The sequence below is a fragment of the Oncorhynchus mykiss genome, chromosome 13 (assembly GCF_057628025.1).
Source record: "Oncorhynchus mykiss isolate SJ-2025 chromosome 13, ASM5762802v1, whole genome shotgun sequence".
Classification (NCBI taxonomy): domain Eukaryota; kingdom Metazoa; phylum Chordata; class Actinopteri; order Salmoniformes; family Salmonidae; genus Oncorhynchus; species Oncorhynchus mykiss.
This window is the reverse complement of record NC_143034.1, coordinates 8,317,501-8,342,424: the sequence shown is the minus strand read 5'-3', so window position 1 is coordinate 8,342,424 and position 24,924 is coordinate 8,317,501. Positions and strand designations below refer to the sequence as shown.

General features: G+C 47.1%; 1 protein-coding gene across 9 annotated transcripts in view; it reads right to left on the bottom strand.

Annotated features, from left to right (window-relative positions):
- Positions 1 to 1,214: 1,214 nt before the first annotated feature.
- gtf3c1 (general transcription factor IIIC subunit 1) overlaps positions 1,215 to 24,924 on the bottom strand; it is a 92,265-nt gene continuing 68,555 nt past the window's right edge. For all 9 annotated transcript variants that reach the window (XM_090194988.1, XM_090194984.1, XM_090194986.1 and 6 more), the window contains 7 exons: positions 19,611 to 20,259; positions 19,222 to 19,370; positions 9,527 to 9,762; positions 8,482 to 8,810; positions 6,618 to 7,032; positions 4,653 to 5,098; positions 1,215 to 2,406 (listed from right to left, as the gene is read on the bottom strand). In XM_090194988.1, the coding sequence (XP_090051114.1) occupies positions 2,131 to 2,406; positions 4,653 to 5,098; positions 6,618 to 7,032; positions 8,482 to 8,810; positions 9,527 to 9,762; positions 19,222 to 19,370; positions 19,611 to 20,259 (2,500 nt within the window). In that variant the 3' untranslated portion in view covers positions 1,215 to 2,130. The remainder of the gene's footprint in view (positions 2,407 to 4,652; positions 5,099 to 6,617; positions 7,033 to 8,481; positions 8,811 to 9,526; positions 9,763 to 19,221; positions 19,371 to 19,610; positions 20,260 to 24,924) is intronic.

The following is a 24,924-nucleotide window of genomic DNA, read 5'->3' as shown; positions in this document are numbered from 1 at the left end:
CCAGTAACAGGGCGTTAATGAACCAGTAACAGGGCGTTACTGAACCAGTAACAGGGCGTTAATGAACCAGTAACAGGGCGTTAATGAACCAGCAACAGGGCGTTAATGAACCAGTAACAGGGCGTTAATGAACCAGTAACAGGGCGTTAATGAACCAGCAACAGGGCGTTACTGAACCAGTAACAGGGCGTTAATGAACCAGTAACAGGGCGTTAATGAACCAGTAACAGGGCGTTAATGAACCAGTAACAGGGCGTTAATGAACCAGTAACAGGGCGTTATTGAACCAGTAACAGGGCGTTAATGAACCAGTAACAGGGCGTTATTGAACCAGTAACAGGGCGTTAATGAACCAGTAACAGGGCGTTACTGAACCAGTAACAGGGCGTTAATGAACCAGTAACAGGGCGTTAATGAACCAGTAACAGGGCGTTAATGAACCAGTAACAGGGCGTTAATGAACCAGTAACAGGGCGTTATTGAACCAGTAACAGGGCGTTAATGAACCAGTAACAGGGCGTTATTGAACCAGTAACAGGGCGTTACTGAACCAGTAACAGGGCGTTACTGAACCAGCAACAGGGCGTTACTGAACCAGTAACAGGGCGTTACTGAACCAGTAACAGGGCGTTACTGAACCAGTAACAGGGCGTTACTGAACCAGCAACAGGGCGTTACTGAACCAGTAACAGGGCGTTATTGAACCAGTAACAGGGCGTTAATGAACCAGTAACAGGGCGTTACTGAACCAGTAACAGGGCGTTACTGAACCAGTAACAGGGCGTTACTGAACCAGTAACAGGGCGTTACTGAACCAGTAACAGGGCGTTACTGAACCAGTAACAGGGCGTTACTGAACCAGTAACAGGGCGTTACTGAACCTGTAAATTACATTCTGGTGCGTTATTTGTTCTACTGATTCAACTTGTCTTTGGAAGAATAATTATTTATATGTTTTACTAATTATTATTAATAACGATTAATCAATTAATTAAACAAATGATTGTTTAGCCGTCGAGGGAAGCTTGGAGAGGAATATACTTTTCATGCTGAATAAACTGAAAACCACGATGAAGTTCAACTGTATTGAACAATTCTGTGATTTTACAGGTGTCCATGTCGACAAACCATAAAACGTGTTCTGTTGTCTCTTTAAAAAATAAACTAAATAACTTGTTTCATCTCAGATTTTTTTAAAAGCATCGCGAGTCTCATTTCACGATTAGAATTTTTATTAAATCACATTTTCAAGAAAACAATAACGAAACTGAAATGAAATCATTACAGGTTTTCCCCAATGAAAGGACATCTAAGATGTGAAACTAATTCCCAGAGCTCTGTGTCACTACAACTGAAACTAATTCCCAGAGCTCTGTGTCACTACAACTGAAACTAATTCCCAGAGCTCTGTGTCACTACAACTGAAACTAATTCCCAGAGCTCTGTGTCACTACAACTGAAACTAATTCCCAGAGCTCTGTGTTACTACAACTGAAACTAATTCCCAGAGCTCTGTGTCACTACAACTGAAACTAATTCCCAGAGCTCTGTGTCACTACAACTGAAACTAATTCCCAGAGCTCTGTGTCACTACAACTGAAACTAATTCCCAGAGCTCTGTGTCACTACAACTGAAACTAATTCCCAGAGCTCTGTGTCACTACAACTGAAACTAATTCCCAGAGCTCTGTGTTACTACAACTGAAACTAATTCCCAGAGCTCTGTGTCACTACAACTGAAACTAATTCCCAGAGCTCTGTGTCACTACAACTGAAACTAATTCCCAGAGCTCTGTGTCACTACAACTGAAACTAATTCCCAGAGCTCTGTGTCACTACAACTGAAACAAATTTTTTTTTTTAGCTAAAATCTAATCTTGCTGTCCGGTAAGAGAGTCAGGACGAAAGACCTTTGGGTTAACCACTGTGAAGAAACTTGTTGTTTTAACTCCTGGGCCTATTAATCGTGATCAAGTAAAACTCCCGTCCCCTAGCAGTCCTGGTGTGTATCCACTGACAACTCAATGGAATCAAACAGAATCATAGGGAACGAAACGGACAGGGACTAACTTTCATTTTTCACAATAGAAACTCTTTTATTAGCACGCAGATCAGTTTTAACTCCAGTCCTTACTGTTTGTTCTCATGTTGTGCGAACTGGACCCACTGGTTCCAGTTGTTTTCATGGGGTAAAACCTGTCCTAGACGCAGACAGCAGTCGATGGTCGGCTCATAGAACACAGTGGTCGTCTCAGCCGGTCTTACCCCGGTCTCCTCCAGCCTCACCCCCGTCTCTCCCTCTCTCTCCTCCCCCACCATGAGGACGGCGGCTGGGCGGGAGAAGAGGGAGGGTTTGGGACGTCTGGACACGTACTTCTTCTTGATACAGCCCAACTCAACGAGGGCCTGAGGGGAGGAGAGAGGAGGAGCAGAGGAGGGACGGGGAGAGGAGAGGAGAGAGGAGGAGCAGAGGAGGGACGGGGAGAGGAGCAGAGGAGGGACGGGGAGAGGAGCAGAGGAGGGACGGGGAGAGGAGCAGAGGAGGGACGGGGAGAGGAGCAGAGGAGGGATGGGGAGAGGAGCATAGGAGGGACATGGGAGAGGAGCAGAAGAGGGACGGGGAGAGGAGCAGGAGAGGGGGGAGAGGAGCAGGAGAGGAGGGACAGGGAGAGGAGCAGAGGAGGGACGGGGAGAGGAGCAGGAGAGGGGGGAGAGGAGCAGAGGAGGGACGGGGAGAGGAGCAGAGGAGGGACGGGGAGAGGAGCAGAGGAGGGACGGGGAGAGGAGCAGGAGAGGGGGGAGAGGAGCAGGAGAGGAGGGACAGGGAGAGGAGCATTCAATTGCCATTCAAACAATAACTATTTTCTAATGAACTCAACCTTGAAGTCAATGATCAGCTGATCTAGCCTACATCCCCGATGATCTAGCCTACATCCCCGATGATCAGCTGATCTAGTCTACATCCCCGATGATCAGCTGATCTAGTCTACATCCCCGCTGATCTAGTCTACATCCCCGCTGATCTAGCCTACATCCCGATGATCAGCTGATCTAGCCTACATCCCCGATGATCAGCTGATCTAGCCTACATCCCCTCTGATCTAGCCTACATCCCCGATGATCAGCTGATCTAGTCTACATCCCCGCTGATCTAGCCTACATCCCGATGATCAGCTGATCTAGCCTACATCCCCGATGATCAGCTGATCTAGCCTACATCCCCTCTGATCTAGCCTACATCCCCGATGATCAGCTGATCTAGCCTACATCCCCTCTGATCTAGCCTACATCCCCGATGATCAGCTGATCTAGCCTACATCCCCGATGATCAGCTGATCTAGCCTACATCCCCGATGATCAGCTGATCTAGCCTACATCCCCGATGATCAGCTGATCTAGCCTACATCACAAGAAAATGGCTACATTAAAAAAAGCAAAAAATTGTGAATTTGGCTATAGAAGCAGTAGAAATGGAATGAGGTTTAATTTTGGGGAACGCTGTTGAATGGAATGAGATTTAATTTTGGGGAACGCTGTTGAATGGAATGAGGTTTAATTTTGGGGAACGCTGTTGAATGGAATGAGGTTTAATTTTGGGGAACGCTGTTGAATGGAATGAGGTTTAATTTTTGGGAACGCTGTTGAATGGAATGAGGTTTAATTTTTGGGAACGCTGTTGAATGGAATGAGGTTTAATTTTGGGGAACGCTGTTGAATGGAATGAGGTTTAATTTTGGGGAACGCTGTTGAATGGAATGAGGTTTAATTTTGGGGAACGCTGTTGAATGGAATGAGGTTAATTTTTGGGAACGCTGTTGAATGGAATGAGGTTTAATTTTGGGGAACGCTGTTGAATGGAATGAGGTTTAATTTTGGGGAACGCTGTTGAATGGAATGAGGTTTAATTTTGGGGAACGCTGTTGAATGGAATGAGGTTTAATTTTGGGGAACGCTGTTGAATGGAATGAGGTTTAATTTTTGGGAATGCTGTTGAATGGAATGACAGTTTAATTTTTGGGAATGCTGTTGAATGGAATGAGGTTTAATTTTTGGGAATGCTGTTGAATGGAATGAGGTTTAATTTTGGGGAACGCTGTTGAATGGAATGACGGTTTAATTTTTGGGAATGCTGTTGAATGGAATGAGGTTTAATTTTTGGGAATACTGTTGAATGGAATGACAGTTTAATTTTTGGGAATGCTGTTGAATGGAATGAGGTTTAATTTTTGGGAATACTGTTGAATGGAATGAGGTTTAATTTTTGGGAATACTGTTGAATGGAATGAGGTTTAATTTTTGGGAATACTGTTGAATGGAATGAGGTTTAATTTTTGGGAATACTGTTGAATGGAATGACAGTTTAATTTTTGGGAATGCTGTTGAATGGAATGACGGTTTAATTTTTGGGAATACTGTTGAATGGAATGAGGTTTAATTTTTGGGAATGCTGTTGAATGGAATGAGGTTTAATTTTTGGGAATACTGTTGAATGGAATGAGGTTTAATTTTTGGGAATGCTGTTGAATGGAATGAGGTTTAATTTTTGGGAACGCTGTTGAATGGAATGACGGTATAGTATTTATATATATATATGTTTAGCAGCTGCCCCACCAAAGGTCTGTGCACGGCCCTGGTGTGGTTGTCGTTCCTACCTGCACGAGGTCCAGTACCACCACTGGCTGCAAGACCCCTCTGTAGTGTTCCAGTAAGACGTGTTCTGGTAAACCGGGCCGGGTCATGACGTGGTAGAGGACAGCGTCCAGCATGCCTTTACACACCGGCCTGTTCAGACTGCCGTCCACGATACGCCACGGACGACTGACGAACGACACGTCACACACGCCGCCGCTGCCGTCCTCTTCCTCGCGCAGAGCGCTGGCTTCACCGTCCTCTTCCTCGCGCAGACCGCTAGCTTCACCGTCCTCTTCCTCGCGCAGACCGCTGGCTTCACCGTCCTCTTCCTCACGCAGACCGCTAGCTTCACCGTCCTCTTCCTCGCGCAGACCGCTAGCTTCACCGTCCTCTTCCTCGCGCAGACCGCTAGCTTCACCGTCCTCTTCCTCGGCTAGAGATGAAAATGGCTTCTCGCCGTCGCCCTCTGAGGAAAATAAAAAACAGTGAACAGAGGGGGTCAGCTGTAGTCTCAGTGGTCTGGTTAACGGGGTCAGCTGTAGTCTGGTTAACGGGGTCAGCTGTAGTCTGGTTAACGGGGTCAGCTGTAGTCTCAGTGGTCTGGTTAACGGGTCAGCTGTAGTCTGGTTAACGGGGTCAGCTGTAGTCTGGTTAACGGGGTCAGCTGTAGTCTGGTTAACGGGGATCAGCTGTAGTCTGGTTAACGGGGTCAGCTGTAGTCTGGTTAACGGGGTCAGCTGTAGTCTGGTTAACGGGGTCAGCTGTAGTCTGGTTAACGGGGTCAGCTGTAGTCTGGTTAACGGGGTCAGCTGTGGTCTGGTTAACGGGGTCAGCTGTAGTCTGGTTAACGGGGTCAGCTGTAGTCTGTTTAACGGGGTCAGCTGTGGTCTGGTTAACGGGGTCAGCTGTAGTCTGGTTAACGGGGTTGGCTGTGGTCTGGTTAACGGGGTCAGCTGTAGTCTCAGTCGTCTGGTTAACGGGGTCAGCTGTAGTCTGGTTAACGTGGTCAGCTGTGGTCTGGTTAACGGGTCAGCTGTAGCCTCAGTCGTCTGGTTAACGGGGTCAGCTGTAGTCTGGTTAACGGGGTCAGCTGTAGTCTCAGTGGTCTGGTTAACGGGTCAGCTGTAGTCTGGTTAACGGGGTCAGCTGTAGTCTGGTTAACGGGGTCAGCTGTAGTCTGGTTAACGGGGATCAGCTGTAGTCTGGTTAACGGGGTCAGCTGTAGTCTGGTTAACGGGGTCAGCTGTAGTCTGGTTAACGGGGTCAGCTGTAGTCTGGTTAACGGGGTCAGCTGTAGTCTGGTTAACGGGGTCAGCTGTAGTCTGGTTAACGGGGTCAGCTGTACTCTGGTTAACGGGGTCAGCTGTAGTCTGGTTAACGGGGTCAGCTGTAGTCTGGTTAACGCGGTCAGCTGTAGTCTGGTTAACAGGGGTCAGCTGTAGTCTGGTTAACGGGGTCAGCTGTAGTCTGGTTAACGGGGTCAGCTGTACTCTGGTTAACGGTGTCAGCTGTAGTCTGGTTAACGGGGTCAGCTGTAGTCTGGTTAACGCGGTCAGCTGTAGTCTGGTTAACAGGGGTCAGCTGTAGTCTGGTTAACGGGGTCAGCTGTAGTCTGGTTAACGGGGTCAGCTGTAGTCTGGTTAACGGGGTCAGCTGTACTCTGGTTAACGGGGTCAGCTGTAGTCTGGTTAACGGGGTCAGCTGTAGTCTGGTTAACGGGTCAGCTGTAGTCTGGTTAACGCGGTCAGCTGTAGTCTGGTTAACGCGGTCAGCTGTAGTCTGGTTAACGGGGTCAGCTGTAGTCTGGTTAACGGGGTCAGCTGTAGTCTGGTTAACGGGGTCAGCTGTAGTCTGGTTAACGGGGTCAGCTGTAGTCTGGTTAACGGGGTCAGCTGTAGTCTGGTTAACGGGGTCAGCTGTAGTCTGGTTAACGGGGTCAGCTGTAGTCTCAGTGGTCTGGTTAACGGGGTCAGCTGTAGTCTCACCTGTGCTCTGTTCTGTCTCAATGGTAGATGATGGTTCCTCATGTACCCTCTCTTCTTCTTTCTCTTCCTCCTCCTCCTCTCTTCTCTTCAGCCATCTCTCCTCTGCAGTCTCGTTCCTGTCTTTCTCTTCAGGCTGCATCTTCTTCCTCTCCTCCTCCTCTTCCTCCATCAGCGTTTCTCTTCTCCCTCTCTTACTACGTGGTTCCTGCTCTCTGGGGGCCACCATTCTTCTCTTGCGGAGGAGGGGGTTGTGGTGCTTTCTGTCCCCAGAGGCAGAGGCTCCTCGCTGGGCTTGGTGTGGCCGGTCTCTCTGCCTCTCTGTGGAGGTCAGTAGCCAGGGCTCAGCGTGACTCAGTAACACCAGACGCACTGAGCTCCCTCCCACCTCCAACAACAGCTCTTCCTCCAGCAAGTCCTACAGCCAATCACAGAGGAGAAAATTGACACATGAACCAATCACAGAGCAGAGGTTGAGTATAGACAGGGAAGGAGACCAATCAGGGAGGAGTGTTTCAGGACGGAAAGAGAAAGAGCGTTCACATGCAGTGTGTTTCAGTGTCTCTACCTGTATGTTCTGTTTCAGTGTCTCTACCTGTATGTTCTGTTTCAGTGTCTCTACCTGTATGTTCTGTTTCAGTGTGTTTCAGTGTCTCTACCTGTATGTTCTGTTTCAGTGTGTTTCAGTGTCTCTACCTGTATGTTCTGTTTCAGTGTCTCTACCTGTATGTTCTGTTTCAGTGTCTCTACCTGTATGTTCTGTTTCAGTGTCTCTACCTGTATGTTCTGTTTCAGTGTCTCTACCTGTATGTTCTGTTTCAGTGTCTCTACCTGTATGTTCTGTTTCAGTGTCTCTACCTGTATGTTCTGTTTCAGTGTGTTTCAGTGCGTCTCTACCTGTATGTTCTGTTTCAGTGTCTCTACCTGTATGTTCTGTTTCAGTGCGTCTCTACCTGTATGTTCTGTTTCAGTGCGTCTCTACCTGTATGTTCTGTTTCAGTGTCTCTACCTGTATGTTCTGTTTCAGTGTCTCTACCTGTATGCTCTGTTTCAGTGTCTCTACCTGTATGTTCTGTTTCAGTGTCTCTACCTGTATGTTCTGTTTCAGTGTCTCTACCTGTATGTTCTGTTTCAGTGTGTCTCTACCTGTATGTTCTGTTTCAGTGTCTCTACCTGTATGTTCTGTTTCAGTGTGTCTACCTGTATGTTCTGTTTCAGTGTGTCTCTACCTGTATGTTCTGTTTCAGCAGTGTGTTTCAGTGTCTCTACCTGTATGTTCTGTTTCAGTGTCTCTCTACCTGTATGTTCTGTTTCAGTGTCTCTACCTGTATGTTCTGTTTCAGTGTCTCTACCTGTATGTTCTGTTTCAGTGCGTCTCTACCTGTATGTTCTGTTTCAGTGTCTCTACCTGTATGTTCTGTTTCAGTGTCTCTACCTGTATGTTCTGTTTCAGTGTGTTTCAGTGCGTCTCTACCTGTATGTTCTGTTTCAGTGTCTCTACCTGTATGTTCTGTTTCAGTGTGTCTCTACCTGTATGTTCTGTTTCAGTGTCTCTACCTGTATGTTCTGTTTCAGTGTGTTTCAGTGTCTCTACCTGTATGTTCTGTTTCAGTGTCTCTACCTGTATGTTCTGTTTCAGTGCGTCTCTACCTGTATGTTCTGTTTCAGTGTGTTTCAGTGTGTCTCTACCTGTATGTTCTGTTTCAGTGTGTTTCAGTGCGTTTCTACCTGTATGTTCTGTTTCAGTGTCTCTACCTGTATGTTCTGTTTCAGTGTCTCTACCTGTATGTTCTGTTTCAGTGTGTCTCTACCTGTATGTTCTGTTTCAGTGTCTCTACCTGTATGTTCTGTTTCAGTGTGTCTCTACCTGTATGTACCGCTGCAGACCTCTGGTACGTCCGTCTCTCGGGTCGGCCAGGTGTGTGTGTGATGTCACCAGGTCCCGCCTGTCCAATCCGAAGGCTCCGTGTCTCTCCAGCGTTGCTCTGAGCTCTGCCACAGCACCAATGTCCTCTGGGCTATACCCTCTCTGAGTCACCAGACGCCCCTCACACACCTCTACGGAGGAGGAGGGGGAGAACGGGAGGGGGGAGGAGGAGGGAGAGGAGGAGGAGGAGGGATGGGCTCTGAGGGAATGGGAGAGTAAAGAGGGGAGGAGAGAGGGACCATGTCTGGAGAAGTCTATGGGAGGAGAGTCTGAGAGGAGGAGAGAGAGGATGAGGGAGAGAGAGGAGGGTGAGGGAGGGGAAGAGAGAGATGAGGGCGAGGGAGGGGGAGAGAGAGATGAGGGAGAGAGGAGGGCGAGGGAGGGGGAGAGAGAGATGAGGGAGAGAGGAGGGCGAGGGAGGGGAAGAGAGATGAGGGAGAGAGGAGGGCGAGGGAGGGGGAGAGAGAGACGAGGGAGAGAGAGAATTCTTATGTGTTGTGTGTGTGTTTAGGTGTGTGTACAGCTGTGTGTACAGGTGTGTACCTACCCTGGGTAGTAAACAGTGTGTGTACAGGTGTGTGTACCTACCCTGGGTAATAAACAGTGTGTGTACCTACCCTGGGTAATAAACAGTGTGTGTACCTACCCTGGGTAATAAACAGTGTGTGTACAGGTGTGTGTACCTACCCTGGGTAATAAACAGTGTGTACCTACCCTGGGTAATAAACAGTGTGTGTACAGGTGTGTGTACCTACCCTGGGTAATAAACAGTGTGTACAGGTGTGTGTACCTACCCTGGGTAATAAACAGTGTGTGTACAGGTGTGTGTACCTACCCTGGGTAGTAAACAGTGTGTGTACCTACCCTGGGTAGTAAACAGTGTGTGTACAGGTGTGTACCTACCCTGGGTAATAAACAGTGTGTGCACAGGTGTGTGTACCTACCCTGGGTAATAAACAGTGTGTGTACAGGTGTGTGTACCTACCCTGGGTAATAAACAGTGTGTGCACAGGTGTGTGTCGTAGATATAGTCTCATGGTGCACGATTCCACCACGATACTATCGTTGGTGTTGAGGTTTCGGAGGTTGACGATCCCGGGAACGCAGTATCCACGCATCATCAGGTACTTGGTGTGGGACGCCTTGTGAGCCCTCACCTCGATCCCCCTCCGCCCCTCGTTCTCCTCTTCTTCATCATCATCCTCAGCCAGCACTGAGATACTGAGAGAAGAGACAAAGAGAGAGAGACAGACGGGGGCAGAGAGAGAGAGACAGACGGGGGCAGAGAGAGAGAGAGACAGACGGGGGCAGAGAGAGAGAGAGACACAGACGGGGGCAGAGAGAGAGAGAGACAGACGGGGGCAGAGAGAGAGAGAGAGACACAGACGGGGGCAGAGAGAGAGAGAGAGACAGACGGGGGCAGAGAGAGAGACACAGACGGGGGTAGAGAGAGAGACACAGACGGGGGCAGAGAGAGAGACACAGACGGGGGTAGAGAGAGAGACACAGACGGGGGCAGAGAGAGAGAGACACAGATGGGGGCAGAGAGAGAGACACAGACGGGGGCAGAGAGAGACACAGACGGGGGCAGAGAGAGAGACACAGACGGGGGTAGAGAGAGAGACACAGATGGGGGCAGAGAGAGAAACACAGATGGGGGTAGAGAGACACAGATGGGGGCAGAGAGAGAGACACAGATGGGGGCAGAGAGAGACAGACGGGGGCAGAGAGAGAGACACAGACGGGGGCAGAGAGAGAGACACAGACGGGGGTAGAGAGAGAGACACAGATGGGGGCAGAGAGAGAGACACAGACGGGGGCAGAGAGAGACACAGATGGGGGCAGAGAGACACAGACAGGGGCAGAGAGAGAGACACAGACAGGGGCAGAGAGACGGACAGGGCGTCAGTAAATATGAGAATATGGAACAATACAATATGGATCTCCCCTACTTATTTGGACTGGGAAGATGAAACTTGGAATTTGGTGGATGTGTCTCTATACTCCAGCGTGGTGTCTCTATACTCCAGCGTGGTGTCTCTATACTCCAGCATGGTGTCTCTATACTCCAGCATGGTTGATGTGTCTCTATACTCCAGCATGGTGTCTCTATACTCCAGCATGGTGGATGTGTCTCTATACTCCAGCGTGGTGTCTCTATACTCCAGCATGGTGTCTCTATACTCCAGCGTGGTGTCTCTATACTCCAGCATGGTGTCTCTATACACCAGCATGGTGTCTCTATACTCCAGCATGGTGTCTCTATACTCCAGCATGGTGTCTCTATACTCCAGCGTGGTGTCTCTATACTCCAGCGTGGTGTCTCTATACTCCAGCATGGTGTCTCTATACTCCAGCGTGGTGTCTCTATACTCCAGCATGGTGTCTCTATACTCCAGCGTGGTGTCTCTATACTCCAGCGTGGTGTCTCTATAGTCCAGCATGGTGGATGTGTCTCTATACTCCAGCATGGTGGATGTGTCTCTATACTCCAGCGTGGTGGATGTGTCTCTATACTCCAGCATGGTGGATGTGTCTCTATACTCCAGCATGGTGGATGTGTCTCTATACTCCAGCGTGGTGGATGTGTCTCTATACTCCAGCATGGTGGATGTGTCTCTATACTCCAGCATGGTGGATGTGTCTCTATACTCCAGCATGGTGGATGTGTCTCTATACTCCAGCATGGTGTCTCTATACTCCAGCATGGTGGATGTGTCTCTATACTCCAGCATGGTGTCTCTATACTCCAGCATGGTGGAGGTGTCTCTATAGTCCAGCATGGTGGATGTGTCTCTATACTCCAGCATGGTGGATGTGTCTCTATACTCCAGCATGGTGGATGTGTCTCTATAGTCCAGCATGGTGGATGTGTCTCTATACTCCAGCATGGTGGATGTGTCTCTATACTCCAGCATGGTGTCTCTATACTCCAGCATGGTGGATGTGTCTCTATACTCCAGCATGGTGGATGTGTCTCTATACTCCAGCATGGTGTCTCTATACTCCAGCGTGGTGTCTCTATACTCCAGCATGGTGTCTCTATACTCCAGCATGGTCTCTATACTCCAGCATGGTGTCTCTATACTCCAGCATGGTCTCTATACTCCAGCATGGTGTCTCTATACTCCAGCATGGTGTCTCTATACTCCAGCATGGTGGATGTGTCTCTATACTCCAGCATGGTGTCTCTATACTCCAGCATGGTGTCTCTATACTCCAGCATGGTGTCTCTATACTCCAGCATGGTGTCTCTATACTCCAGCATGGTGTCTCTATACTCCAGCATGGTGTCTCTATACTCCAGCATGGTGTCTCTATACTCCAGCATGGTGTCTCTATACTCCAGCATGGTGGATGTGTCTCTATACTCCAGCATGGTGGATGTGTCTCTATACTCCAGCATGGTGTCTCTATAGTCCAGCATGGTGGATGTGTCTCTATACTCCAGCATGGTGGATGTGTCTCTATAGTCCAGCATGGTGGATGTGTCTCTATACTCCAGCGTGGTGTCTCTATACTCCAGCGTGGTGTCTCTATACTCCAGCGTGGTGTCTCTATACTCCAGCGTGGTGTCTCTATACTCCAGCGTGGTGTCTCTATACTCCAGCGTGGTGTCTCTATACTCCAGCGTGGTGTCTCTATACTCCAGCGTGGTGTCTCTATACTCCAGCGTGGTGTCTCTATACTCCAGCGTGGTGTCTCTATACTCCAGCGTGGTGTCTCTATACTCCAGCGTGGTGTCTCTATACTCCAGCATGGTGGATGTGTCTCTATACTCTAGCATGGTGTCTCTATACTCCAGCATGGTGTCTCTATACTCCAGCATGGTGTCTCGATACTCCAGCGTGGTGTCTCTATACTCCAGCGTGGTGTCTCTATACTCCAGCGTGGTGTCTCTATACTCCAGCGTGGTGTCTCTATACTCCAGCGTGGTGTCTCTATAGTCCAGCATGGTGTCTCTATACTCCAGCATGGTGTCTCTATACTCCAGCATGGTGGATGTGTCTCTATACTCCAGCGTGGTGTCTCTATACTCCAGCGTGGTGTCTCTATACTCCAGCGTGGTGTCTCTATACTCCAGCGTGGTGTCTCTATACTCCAGCGTGGTGTCTCTATACTCCAGCGTGGTGTCTCTATACTCCAGCGTGGTGTCTCTATACTCCAGCGTGGTGTCTCTATACTCCAGCGTGGTGTCTCTATACTCCAGCGTGGTGTCTCTATACTCCAGCGTGGTGTCTCTATACTCCAGCGTGGTGTCTCTATACTCCAGCGTGGTGTCTCTATACTCCAGCGTGTGTCTCTATACTCCAGCATGGTGGATGTGTCTCTATACTCCAGCATGGTGGATGTGTCTCTATACTCCAGCATGGTGTCTCTATACTCCAGCATGGTGTATGTGTCTCTATACTCCAGCGTGGTGTCTCTATACACCAGCGTGGTGTCTCTATACTCCAGCGTGGTGTCTCTATACTCCAGCGTGGTGTCTCTATACTCCAGCGTGGTGTCTCTATACTCCAGCGTGGTGTCTCTATACTCCAGCGTGGTGTCTCTATACTCCAGCGTGGTGTCTCTATACACCAGCGTGGTGTCTCTATACACCAGCGTGGTGTCTCTATACTCCAGCGTGGTGTCTCTATACTCCAGCATGGTGTCTCTATACTCCAGCATGGTGTCTCTATACTCCAGCGTGGTGTATCTATACTCCAGCGTGGTGTCTCTATACTCCAGCGTGGTGTCTCTATACTCCAGCGTGGTGTCTCTATACTCCAGCGTGGTGTCTCTATTCTCCAGCATGGTGTCTCTATACTCCAGCATGGTGGATGTGTCTCTATACTCCAGCATGCTGGATGTGTCTCTATACTCCAGCACGGTGTCTCTATACTCCAGCATGGTGGATGTGTCTCTATACTCCAGCATGGTGTCTCTATACTCCAGCATGGTGTCTCTATACTCCAGCATGGTGTCTCTATACTCCAGCATGGTGTCTCTATACTCCAGCATGGTGTCTCTATACTCCAGCATGGTGTCTCTATACTCCAGCATGGTGTCTCTATACTCCAGCATGGTGTCTCTATACTCCAGCATGGTGTCTCTATACTCCAGCATGGTGTCTCTATACTCCAGCATGGTGTCTCTATACTCCAGCATGGTGTCTCTATACTCCAGCATGGTGTCTCTATACTCCAGCATGGTGTCTCTATACTCCAGCATGGTGTCTCTATACTCCAGCATGGTGTCTCTATACTCCAGCATGGTGTCTCTATACTCCAGCATGGTGTCTCTATACTCCAGCATGGTGGATGTGTCTCTATACTCCAGCATGGTGTCTCTATACTCCAGCATGGTGGATGTGTCTCTATACTCCAGCATGGTGTCTCTATACTCCAGCATGGTGGATGTGTCTCTATACTCCAGCATGGTGTCTATATAGTCCAGCATGGTGGATGTGTCTCTATAGTCCAGCAATGGTGTCTCTATACTCCAGCGTGGTGTCTCTATACTCCAGCGTGGTGTCTCTATACTCCAGCGTGGTGTCTCTATACTCCAGCGTGGTGTCTCTATACACCAGCATGGTGTCTCTATACTCCAGCATGGTGTCTCTATACTCCAGCATGGTGTCTCTATACTCCAGCATGGTGTCTCTATACTCCAGCATGGTGTCTCTATACTCCAGCGTGGTGTCTCTATACTCCAGCGTGGTGTCTCTATACTCCAGCGTGGTGTCTCTATACTCCAGCGTGGTGTCTCTATACTCCAGCGTGGTGTCTCTATTCTCCAGCATGGTGTCTCTATACTCCAGCATGGTGGATGTGTCTCTATACTCCAGCATGCTGGATGTGTCTCTATACTCCAGCACGGTGTCTCTATACTCCAGCATGGTGGATGTGTCTCTATACTCCAGCATGGTGTCTCTATACTCCAGCATGGTGTCTCTATACTCCAGCATGGTGTCTCTATACTCCAGCATGGTGTCTCTATACTCCAGCATGGTGTCTCTATACTCCAGCATGGTGTCTCTATACTCCAGCATGGTGTCTCTATACTCCAGCATGGTGTCTCTATACTCCAGCATGGTGTCTCTATACTCCAGCATGGTGTCTCTATACTCCAGCATGGTGGATGTGTCTCTATACTCCAGCATGGTGGATGTGTCTCTATACTCCAGCATGGTGTCTCTATACTCCAGCATGGTGTCTCTATACTCCAGCATGGTGTCTCTATACTCCAGCATGGTGTCTCTATACTCCAGCATGGTGTCTCTATACTCCAGCATGGTGGATGTGTCTCTATACTCCAGCATGGTGTCTCTATACTCCAGCATGGTGGATGTGTCTCTATACTCCAGCATGGTGTCTCTATACTCCAGCATGGTGGATGTGTCTCTATACTCCAGCATGGTGTCTCTATACTCCAGCATGGTGGATGTGTCTCTATACTCCAGCATGGTGTCTCTATACTCCAGCATGGTGTCTCTATACTCCAGCATGGTGTCTCTATACTCCAGCATGGTGTCTCTATACTCCAGCATGGTGTCTCTATAGTCCAGCATGGTGGATGTGTCTCTATACTCCAGCATGGTGGATGTGTCTCTATACTCCAGCATGGTGTCTCTATACTCCAGCATGGTGGAGGTGTCTCTATACTCCAGCATGGTGTCTCTATACTCCAGCATGGTGTCTCTATAGTCCAGCATGGTGGATGTGTCTCTATACTCCAGCATGGTGGATGTGTCTCTATACTCCAGCGTGGTGGATGTGTCTCTATACTCCAGCATGGTGGATGTGTCTCTATACTCCAGCATGGTGGATGTGTCTCTATACTCCAGCATGGTGGATGTGTCTCTATACTCCAGCATGGTGGATGTGTCTCTATACTCCAGCATGGTGGATGTGTCTCTATACTCCAGCATGGTGGAGGTGTCTCTATACTCCAGCATGGTGGATGTGTCTCTATACTCCAGCATGGTGTCTCTATACTCCAGCATGGTGGATGTGTCTCTATACTCCAGCATGGTGGATGTGTCTCTATACTCCAGCATGGTGGATGTGTCTCTATACTCCAGCATGGTGGATGTGTCTCTATACTCCAGCATGGTGTCTCTATACTCCAGCATGGTGGATGTGTCTCTATACTCCAGCATGGTGTCTCTATACTCCAGCATGGTGGAGGTGTCTCTATACTCCAGCGTGTTGGATGTGTCTCTATACTCCAGCATGGTGGATGTGTCTCTATACTCCAGCATGGTGGATGTGTCTCTATACTCCAGCGTGGTGTCTCTATACTCCAGCGTGGTGTCTCTATACTCCAGCGTGGTGTCTCTATACTCCAGCATGGTGGATGTGTCTCTATACTCCAGCATGGTGGATGTGTCTCTATACTCCAGCATGGTGGATGTGTCTCTATACTCCAGCATGGTGGATGTGTCTCTATACTCCAGCATGGTGGATGTGTCTCTATACTCCAGCATGGTGTCTCTATCTGTTTTACCATTTTTAAATGAAAGCACCTCATGCATCTCGTCCCATTTGAAGGGAAACGTATGCATTTGGACCACTCCATTGGCCACGCCCACTGGAGACCCATTACAGGAGGTAACTGTTATCTGACTACATGTTACCCCAGGAGACCCATTACAGGGGGTAACTGTTATCTGACTACATGTTACCCCAGGAGACCCATTACAGGGGGTAACTGTTATCTGACTACATTTTACCCCATGATACCCATTACAGGGGGTAACTGTTATCTGACTACATTTTACCCCAGGAGACCCATTACAGGGGGTAACTGTTATCTGACTACATTTTACCCCAGGAGACCCATTACAGGAGGTACCTGTACATATCAAGGTAGCTTTGTTCACATCAGGGGAACGGAACAAGGAGTGAACTGATTCATGAATCCCCGCTCTGTTCATGTCAGGGGAACTGAGCCAGGAGTGAACTGATTCATGAATCACCGCTCTGTTCATGTCAGGGGAACTGAGCCAGGAGTGAACTGATTCATGAATCACCGCACTGTTCACGTCAGGGGAGTTGAGTATTGAAAGTGTATGTCTTATTTTAAATGTATGTAATTCTGTCCTGTAATGTCTAGTAATGTTGTGTATGTCGTCATGTTTCATGTTCTGTGTGGATCCCAGGAAGAGTAGCTGCTGCAATCGCCACAGCTAATGAGGATGCTAATACAATCACAGCTAATGAGGATGCTAATACAATCACAGCTAATGAGGATGCTAATACAATCACAGCTAATGAGGATGCTAATACAATCACAGCTAATGAGGATGCTAATACAATCACAGCTAATGAGGATGCTAATACAATCACAGCTAATGAGGATGCTAATACAATCACAGCTAATGAGGATGCTAATACAATCACAGCTAATGAGGATGCTAATACAATCACAGCTAATGAGGATGCTAATACAATCACAGCTAATGAGGATGCTAATACAATCACAGCTAATGAGGATGCTAATACAATCACAGCTAATGAGGATGCTAATACAATCACAGCTAATGAGGATGCTAATACAATCACAGCTAATGAGGATGCTAATATAATACTGATAACTATATGAAACACTTTTTCAAATCCCAAAATGCTGGAGTATGAGGCCAAATTAAACGTTTTAGCGTCACTGTCCAAATAAATAAGTAGGGACTGTAAATTAATATGGATCTGGGGCTATAGGGGACTGTAAATTAATATGGATCTGGGGCTATAGGGGACTGTATAATAACATGGATCTGGGGCTATAGGGGACTGTATAATAATATGGATCTGGGGCTATAGGGGACTGTATAATAATATGGATCTGGGGCTATAGGGGACTGTATAATAATATGGATCTGGGGCTATAGGGGACTGTATAATAATATGGATCTGGGGCTATAGGGGACTGTATAATAATATGGATCTGGGGCTATAGGGGACTGTATAATAATATGGATCTGGGGCTATAGGGAACTGTATAATAATATGGATCTGGGGCTATAGGGGACTGTATAATAATATGGATCTGGGGTTATAGGGGACTGTATAATAATATGGATCTGGGGCTATAGGGGACTGTATAATAATATGGATCTGGGGCTATAGGGGACTGTATAATAATATGGATCTGGGGCTATAGGGGACTGTATAATAATATGGATCTGGGGCTATAGGGAACTGTATAATAATATGGATCTGGGGCTATAGGGGACTGTATAATAATATGTATCTGGGGCTATAGGGGACTGTATAATAATATGGATCTGGGGCTATAGGGGACTGTATAATAATATGGATCTGGGGCTATAGGGGACTGTATAATAATATGGATCTGGGGCTATAGGGGACTGTATAATAATATGTATCTGGGGCTATAGGGGACTGTATAATAATATGGATCTGGGCTAGAGTATAATAATATGGATCTGGGGCTATAGGGGACTGTATAATAATATGGATCTGGGGCTATAGGGGACTGTATAATAATATGGATCTGGGGCTATAGGGGACTGTAGAATAATATGGATCTGGGGCTATAGGGGACTGTATAATAATATGGATCTGGGGCTATAGGGGACTGTATAATAATATGGATCTGGGGCTATAGGGGACTGTATAATAATATGGATCTGGGGCTATAGTATAATAATATGGATCTGGGGCTATAGGGGACTGTATAATAATATGGATCTGGGGCTATAGGGGACTGTATAATAATATGGATCTGGGCTAGAGTATAATAATATGGATCTGGGGCTATAGGGGACTGTATAATAATATGGATCTGGGGCTATAGGGGACTGTATAATAACATGGATCTGGGGCTATAGGGGACTGTATAATAACATGGATCTGGGGCTATAGGGGACTGTATAATAACATGGATCTGGGGCTATAGGGGACTGTATAATAACATGGATCTGGGGCTATAGGGGACTGTATAATAACATGGATCTGGGGCTATAGGGGACTGTATAATAATATGGATCTGGGGCTATAGGGGACTGTATAATAATATGGATCTGGGGCTATAGGGGACTGTATAATAATATGGATCTGGGGCTATAGGGGACTGTATAATAATATGGATCTGGGGCTATAGGGGACTGTATAATAATATGGATCTGGGGCTATAGGGGACTGTATAATAATATGGATCTGGGGCTATAGGGGACTGTATAATAATATGGATCTGGGGCTATAGGGGACTGTAGAATAATATGGATCTGGGGCTATAGGGGACTGTAGAATAATATGGATCTGGGGCTATAGGGGACTGTAGAATAATATGGATCTGGGCTAGAGTATAATAATATGGATCTGGGCTAGAGTATAATAATAATAATAATAAATAAAATAATAATAAAAACTAATTTGGAGAAACAACTTTTCATTTTAGACAGAGAGAAAGAAGGAGTGCCAGAGAAAGGGTTGGGTGTGCGCGTGTAGCTGTGTGTTTTGGTGTGTATAGCTGTGTGTGTGTGTGTGTGTGTGTGTGTGTGTGTTTAGGTGTGTATAGCTGTGTGTGTGTATAGGTGTGTGTGTGTGTAGGTGTGTGTGTGTGTAGGTGTGTGTGTGTAGGTGTGTGTGTGTGTAGGTGTGTGTGTGTAGGTGTGTGTGTGTGTAGGTGTAGGTGTGTAGGTGTATAGGTGTGTGTAGGTAGGTGTGTGTATACCTCTTAACCACCTCATTGTCCACCATGGTGCTGTCCAACACCACTATGTGTTCAGGTATGGAGACGTGGACTGACAGCAGACCCAGAGTCATCAGACTGAGACAGGCCAGAGTGGCGCCCCCCGGGGACTCCAGGGAGAACTGCAACATCTGGAGAACGCATGATTTAATTAACGAAACATTTATGAACTCCGTTATCTTATACAGGGGATCTCATTAAACCCAATTAAACAGTGTGTGAACTGAACAGAGGAATCAGCATCAGAGCTAGAACAAAGTACATATGAAGACTGTTGCTGCTATGTTTAGGAAGTGGCACTGACATTTTCAGCTTTGTAGAGGAAACATTTCACTCTCAAATACTACAAACCACAAGGGAACTAAACCCACCTCCGTGAGATCCAGAGGGAGAGAGGGGTCAAGGCCCGACTCCGGCTCCTCCGTCTGGGTGAGAGGACAGGAGGCAGGGTCCCCGGAGGTAGACTCAACTCCACGGACGGTAAAAGACGAGACCTGTTCTTCCACTTGGTTGTGGGCCGCGTTGTCCTCGTTCTCCTCCAATTGCTCGTTCTCTGTGTTCTTCCCTCTGTCTTCTGTCTCCATATCTTCATCTTTCTCTTTTTCTCTCTCCTCCTCCCCTCTTTCCTTATCCATATTCTCCTCACTTCTCTCCTCCCCTCTCTCTCTCTCCATGCCCACCTCCCCTCTCTCCGTGCCCACCTCCCCTCTCTCCGTGCCCACCTCCCCTCTCTCCGTGCCCACCTCCCCTCTCTCCGTGCCCACCTCCCCTCTCTCCGTGCCCACCTCCCCTCTCTCCGTGCCCACCTCCCCTCTCTCCGTGCCCACCTCCCCTCTCTCCGTGCCCACCTCCCCTCTCTCCATGCCCACCTCCCCTCTCTCCATGCTCTCCCTCTTCTCCTTTCCTTCGTGTATGAAGACCGTGGAAGGGTGGTTGTCTCCAGTCCCGTTCTCACTCAAGGCCTGCATGAAGTCAAACACCTCTGTACACAGACCAGTGGGCAGACGCCATGTAAAACACCTACAGGAGAGAGGAGAGTGGGAGGTGGTGAGGGAGAGAGGAGAGTGTGGGGGGGGAGCGGGAGGTGGCGAGGGAGAGAGGAGAGTGGGGGGGAGAGTGGGAGGTGGCGAGGGAGAGAGGAGAGTGGGGGTGGCGAGGGAGAGAGGAGAGTGGGGGTGGCGAGGGAGAGAGGAGAGTGGGGGTGGGGGGGAGAGAGGAGAGTGGGGGGGGGAGTGGGAGGTGGTGAGGGAGAGAGGAGAGTGGGGGGGGGAGTGGGAGGTGGTGAGGGAGAGAGGAGAGTGGGGGGGAGTGGGAGGTGGTGAGGGAGAGAGGAGAGTGGGGGGGGAGTGGAGTGGGAGGTGGTGAGGGAGAGAGGAGAGTGGGGGGAGGGGAGTGGGAGGTGGTGAGGGAGAGAGGAGAGTGGGGGGGGGAGTGGGAGGTGGTGAGGGAGAGAGGAGAGTGGGGGGGGGAGTGGGAGGTGGTGAGGGAGAGAGGAGAGTGGGGGGGGGAGTGGGAGGTGGTGAGGGAGAGAGGAGAGTGGGGGGGGAGTGGAGTGGGAGGTGGTGAGGGAGAGAGGAGAGTGGGGGGAGGGGAGTGGGAGGTGGTGAGGGAGAGAGGAGAGTGGGGGGGAGAGTGGGAGGTGGTGAGGGAGAGAGGAGAGTGGGGGGGGAGAGTGGGAGGTGGTGAGGGAGAGAGGAGAGTGGGAGGTGGTGAGGGAGAGAGGAGAGTGGGGGGGAGAGTGGGAGGTGGTGAGGGAGAGAGGAGAGTGGGGGGGAGAGTGGGAGGTGGTGAGGGAGAGAGGAGAGTGGGGGGGAGAGTGGGAGGTGGTGAGGGAGAGAGGAGTAGTAGTGTTACTAACCTGTAGTAGTGTTACTACCCTGTAGTAGTGTTACTACCCTGTAGTAGTGTTACTAACCTGTAGTAGTGTTACTAACCTGTAGTAGTGTTATTAACCTGTAGTAGTGTTACTACCCTGTAGTAGTGTTATTACCCTGTAGTAGTGTTACTACCCTGTAGTAGTGTTACTAACCTGTAGTAGTGTTACTAACCTGTAGTAGTGTTACTAACCTGTAGTAGTGTTATTACCCAGTAGTAGTGTTATTACCCTGTAGTAGTGTTATTACCCTGTAGTAGTGTTATTAACCTGTAGTAGTGTTACTACCCTGTAGTAGTGTTATTACCCTGTAGTAGTGTTACTAACCTGTAGTAGTGTTATTACCCAGTAGTAGTGTTATTACCCAGTAGTAGTGTTACTACCCTGTAGTAGTGTTATTACCCTGTAGTAGTGTTATTACCCAGTAGTAGTGTTATTACCCTGTAGTAGTGTTACTACCCTGTAGTAGTGTTACTAACCTGTAGTAGTGTTACTAACCTGTAGTAGTGTTATTACCCTGTAGTAGTGTTATTACCCTGTAGTAGTGTTATTACCCTGTAGTAGTGTTATTACCCTGTAGTAGTGTTATTACCCTGTAGTAGTGTTATTACCCTGTAGTAGTGTTATTACCCTGTAGTAGTGTTACTAACCTGTAGTAGTGTTATTACCCAGTAGTAGTGTTATTACCCTGTAGTAGTGTTACTAACCTGTAGTAGTGTTACTAACCTGTAGTAGTGTTACTAACCTGTAGTAGTGTTATTACCCAGTAGTAGTGTTATTACCCTGTAGTAGTGTTACTAACCTGTAGTAGTGTTACTAACCTGTAGTAGTGTTATTACCCAGTAGTAGTGTTATTACCCAGTAGTAGTGTTACTACCCTGTAGTAGTGTTACTAACCTGTAGTAGTGTTACTAACCTGTAGTAGTGTTATTACCCTGTAGTAGTGTTATTACCCAGTAGTAGTGTTACTAACCTGTAGTAGTGTTATTACCCAGTAGTAGTGTTATTACCCAGTAGTAGTGTTACTACCCTGTAGTAGTGTTACTAACCTGTAGTAGTGTTACTAACCTGTAGTAGTGTTATTACCCTGTAGTAGTGTTATTACCCAGTAGTAGTGTTACTAACCTGTAGTAGTGTTATTACCCAGTAGTAGTGTTATTACCCAGTAGTAGTGTTACTACCCTGTAGTAGTGTTACTAACCTGTAGTAGTGTTACTAACCTGTAGTAGTGTTATTACCCTGTAGTAGTGTTACTACCCTGTAGTAGTGTTACTAACCTGTAGTAGTGTTATTACCCAGTAGTAGTGTTATTACCCAGTAGTAGTGTTACTACCCTGTAGTAGTGTTATTACCCAGTAGTAGTGTTATTACCCAGTAGTAGTGTTACTAACCTGTAGTAGTGTTATTACCCTGTAGTAGTGTTATTACCCAGTAGTAGTGTTACTACCCTGTAGTAGTGTTACTAACCTGTAGTAGTGTTACTAACCTGTAGTAGTGTTATTACCCTGTAGTAGTGTTACTACCCTGTAGTAGTGTTACTAACCTGTAGTAGTGTTATTACCCTGTAGTAGTGTTACTACCCTGTAGTAGTGTTACTACCCTGTAGTAGTGTTACTAACCTGTAGTAGCTAGTAGTGTTATTACCCGGTAGTAGTGTATCTACCCTGTAGTAGTGTTATTACCCTGTAGTAGTGTTATTACCCTGTAGTAGTGTTATTACCCTGTAGTAGTGTTACTAACCTGTAGTAGTGTTACTAACCTGTAGTAGTGTTATTACCCTGTAGTAGTGTTACTACCCTGTAGTAGTGTTACTAACCTGTAGTAGTGTTACTACCCTGTAGTAGTGTTACTAACCTGTAGTAGTGTTATTACCCTGTAGTAGTGTTACTACCCTGTAGTAGTGTTACTAACCTGTAGTAGTGTTACTACCCTGTAGTAGTGTTACTAACCTGTAGTAGTGTTACTACCCTGTAGTAGTGTTACTACCCTGTAGTAGTGTTACTAACCTGTAGTAGTGTTACTACCCTGTAGTAGTGTTACTACCCTGTAGTAGTGTTACTAACCTGTAGTAGTGTTACTAACCTGTAGTAGTGTTATTACCCTGTAGTAGTGTTATTACCCTGTAGTAGTGTTATTACCCTGTAGTAGTGTTATTACCCTGTAGTAGTGTTATTACCCTGTAGTAGTGTTATTACCCTGTAGTAGTGTTACTAACCTGTAGTAGTGTTATTACCCAGTAGTAGTGTTATTACCCTGTAGTAGTGTTACTAACCTGTAGTAGTGTTACTAACCTGTAGTAGTGTTACTAACCTGTAGTAGTGTTATTACCCAGTAGTAGTGTTATTACCCTGTAGTAGTGTTACTAACCTGTAGTAGTGTTACTAACCTGTAGTAGTGTTATTACCCAGTAGTAGTGTTATTACCCAGTAGTAGTGTTACTACCCTGTAGTAGTGTTACTAACCTGTAGTAGTGTTACTAACCTGTAGTAGTGTTATTACCCTGTAGTAGTGTTATTACCCAGTAGTAGTGTTACTAACCTGTAGTAGTGTTATTACCCAGTAGTAGTGTTATTACCCAGTAGTAGTGTTACTACCCTGTAGTAGTGTTACTAACCTGTAGTAGTGTTACTAACCTGTAGTAGTGTTATTACCCTGTAGTAGTGTTATTACCCAGTAGTAGTGTTACTAACCTGTAGTAGTGTTATTACCCAGTAGTAGTGTTATTACCCAGTAGTAGTGTTACTACCCTGTAGTAGTGTTACTAACCTGTAGTAGTGTTACTAACCTGTAGTAGTGTTATTACCCTGTAGTAGTGTTACTACCCTGTAGTAGTGTTACTAACCTGTAGTAGTGTTATTACCCAGTAGTAGTGTTATTACCCAGTAGTAGTGTTACTACCCTGTAGTAGTGTTATTACCCAGTAGTAGTGTTATTACCCAGTAGTAGTGTTACTAACCTGTAGTAGTGTTATTACCCTGTAGTAGTGTTATTGCCCAGTAGTAGTGTTACTACCCTGTAGTAGTGTTACTAACCTGTAGTAGTGTTACTAACCTGTAGTAGTGTTATTACCCTGTAGTAGTGTTACTACCCTGTAGTAGTGTTACTACCCTGTAGTAGTGTTACTAACCTGTAGTAGTGTTATTACCCTGTAGTAGTGTTACTACCCTGTAGTAGTGTTACTACCCTGTAGTAGTGTTACTAACCTGTAGTAGCTAGTAGTGTTATTACCCGGTAGTAGTGTATCTACCCTGTAGTAGTGTTATTACCCTGTAGTAGTGTTATTACCCTGTAGTAGTGTTATTACCCTGTAGTAGTGTATCTACCCTGTAGTAGTGTTATTACCCTGTAGTAGTGTTATTACCCTGTAGTAGTGTTACTAACCTGTAGTAGCTAGTAGTGTTATTACCCGGTAGTAGTGTTACTACCCTGTAGTAGTGTTACTACCCTGTAGTAGCTAGTAGTGTTATTATCCTGTAGTAGTGTTACTAACCTGTAGTAGCTAGTAGTGTTATTACCCGGTAGTAGTGTTACTAACCTGTAGTAGTGTTACTAACCTGTAGTAGCTAGTAGTGTTATTATCCTGTAGTAGTGTTACTAACCTGTAGTAGCTAGTAGTGTTACTACCCTGTAGTAGTGTTACTACCCTGTAGTAGTGTTACTACCCTGTAGTAGTGTTACTAACCTGTAGTAGCTAATAGTGTTATTACCCTGTAGTAGTGTTACTACCCTGTAGTAGTGTTACTAACCTGTAGTAGCTAATAGTGTTATTACCCTGTAGTAGTGTTACTACCCTGTAGTAGTGTTACTAACCT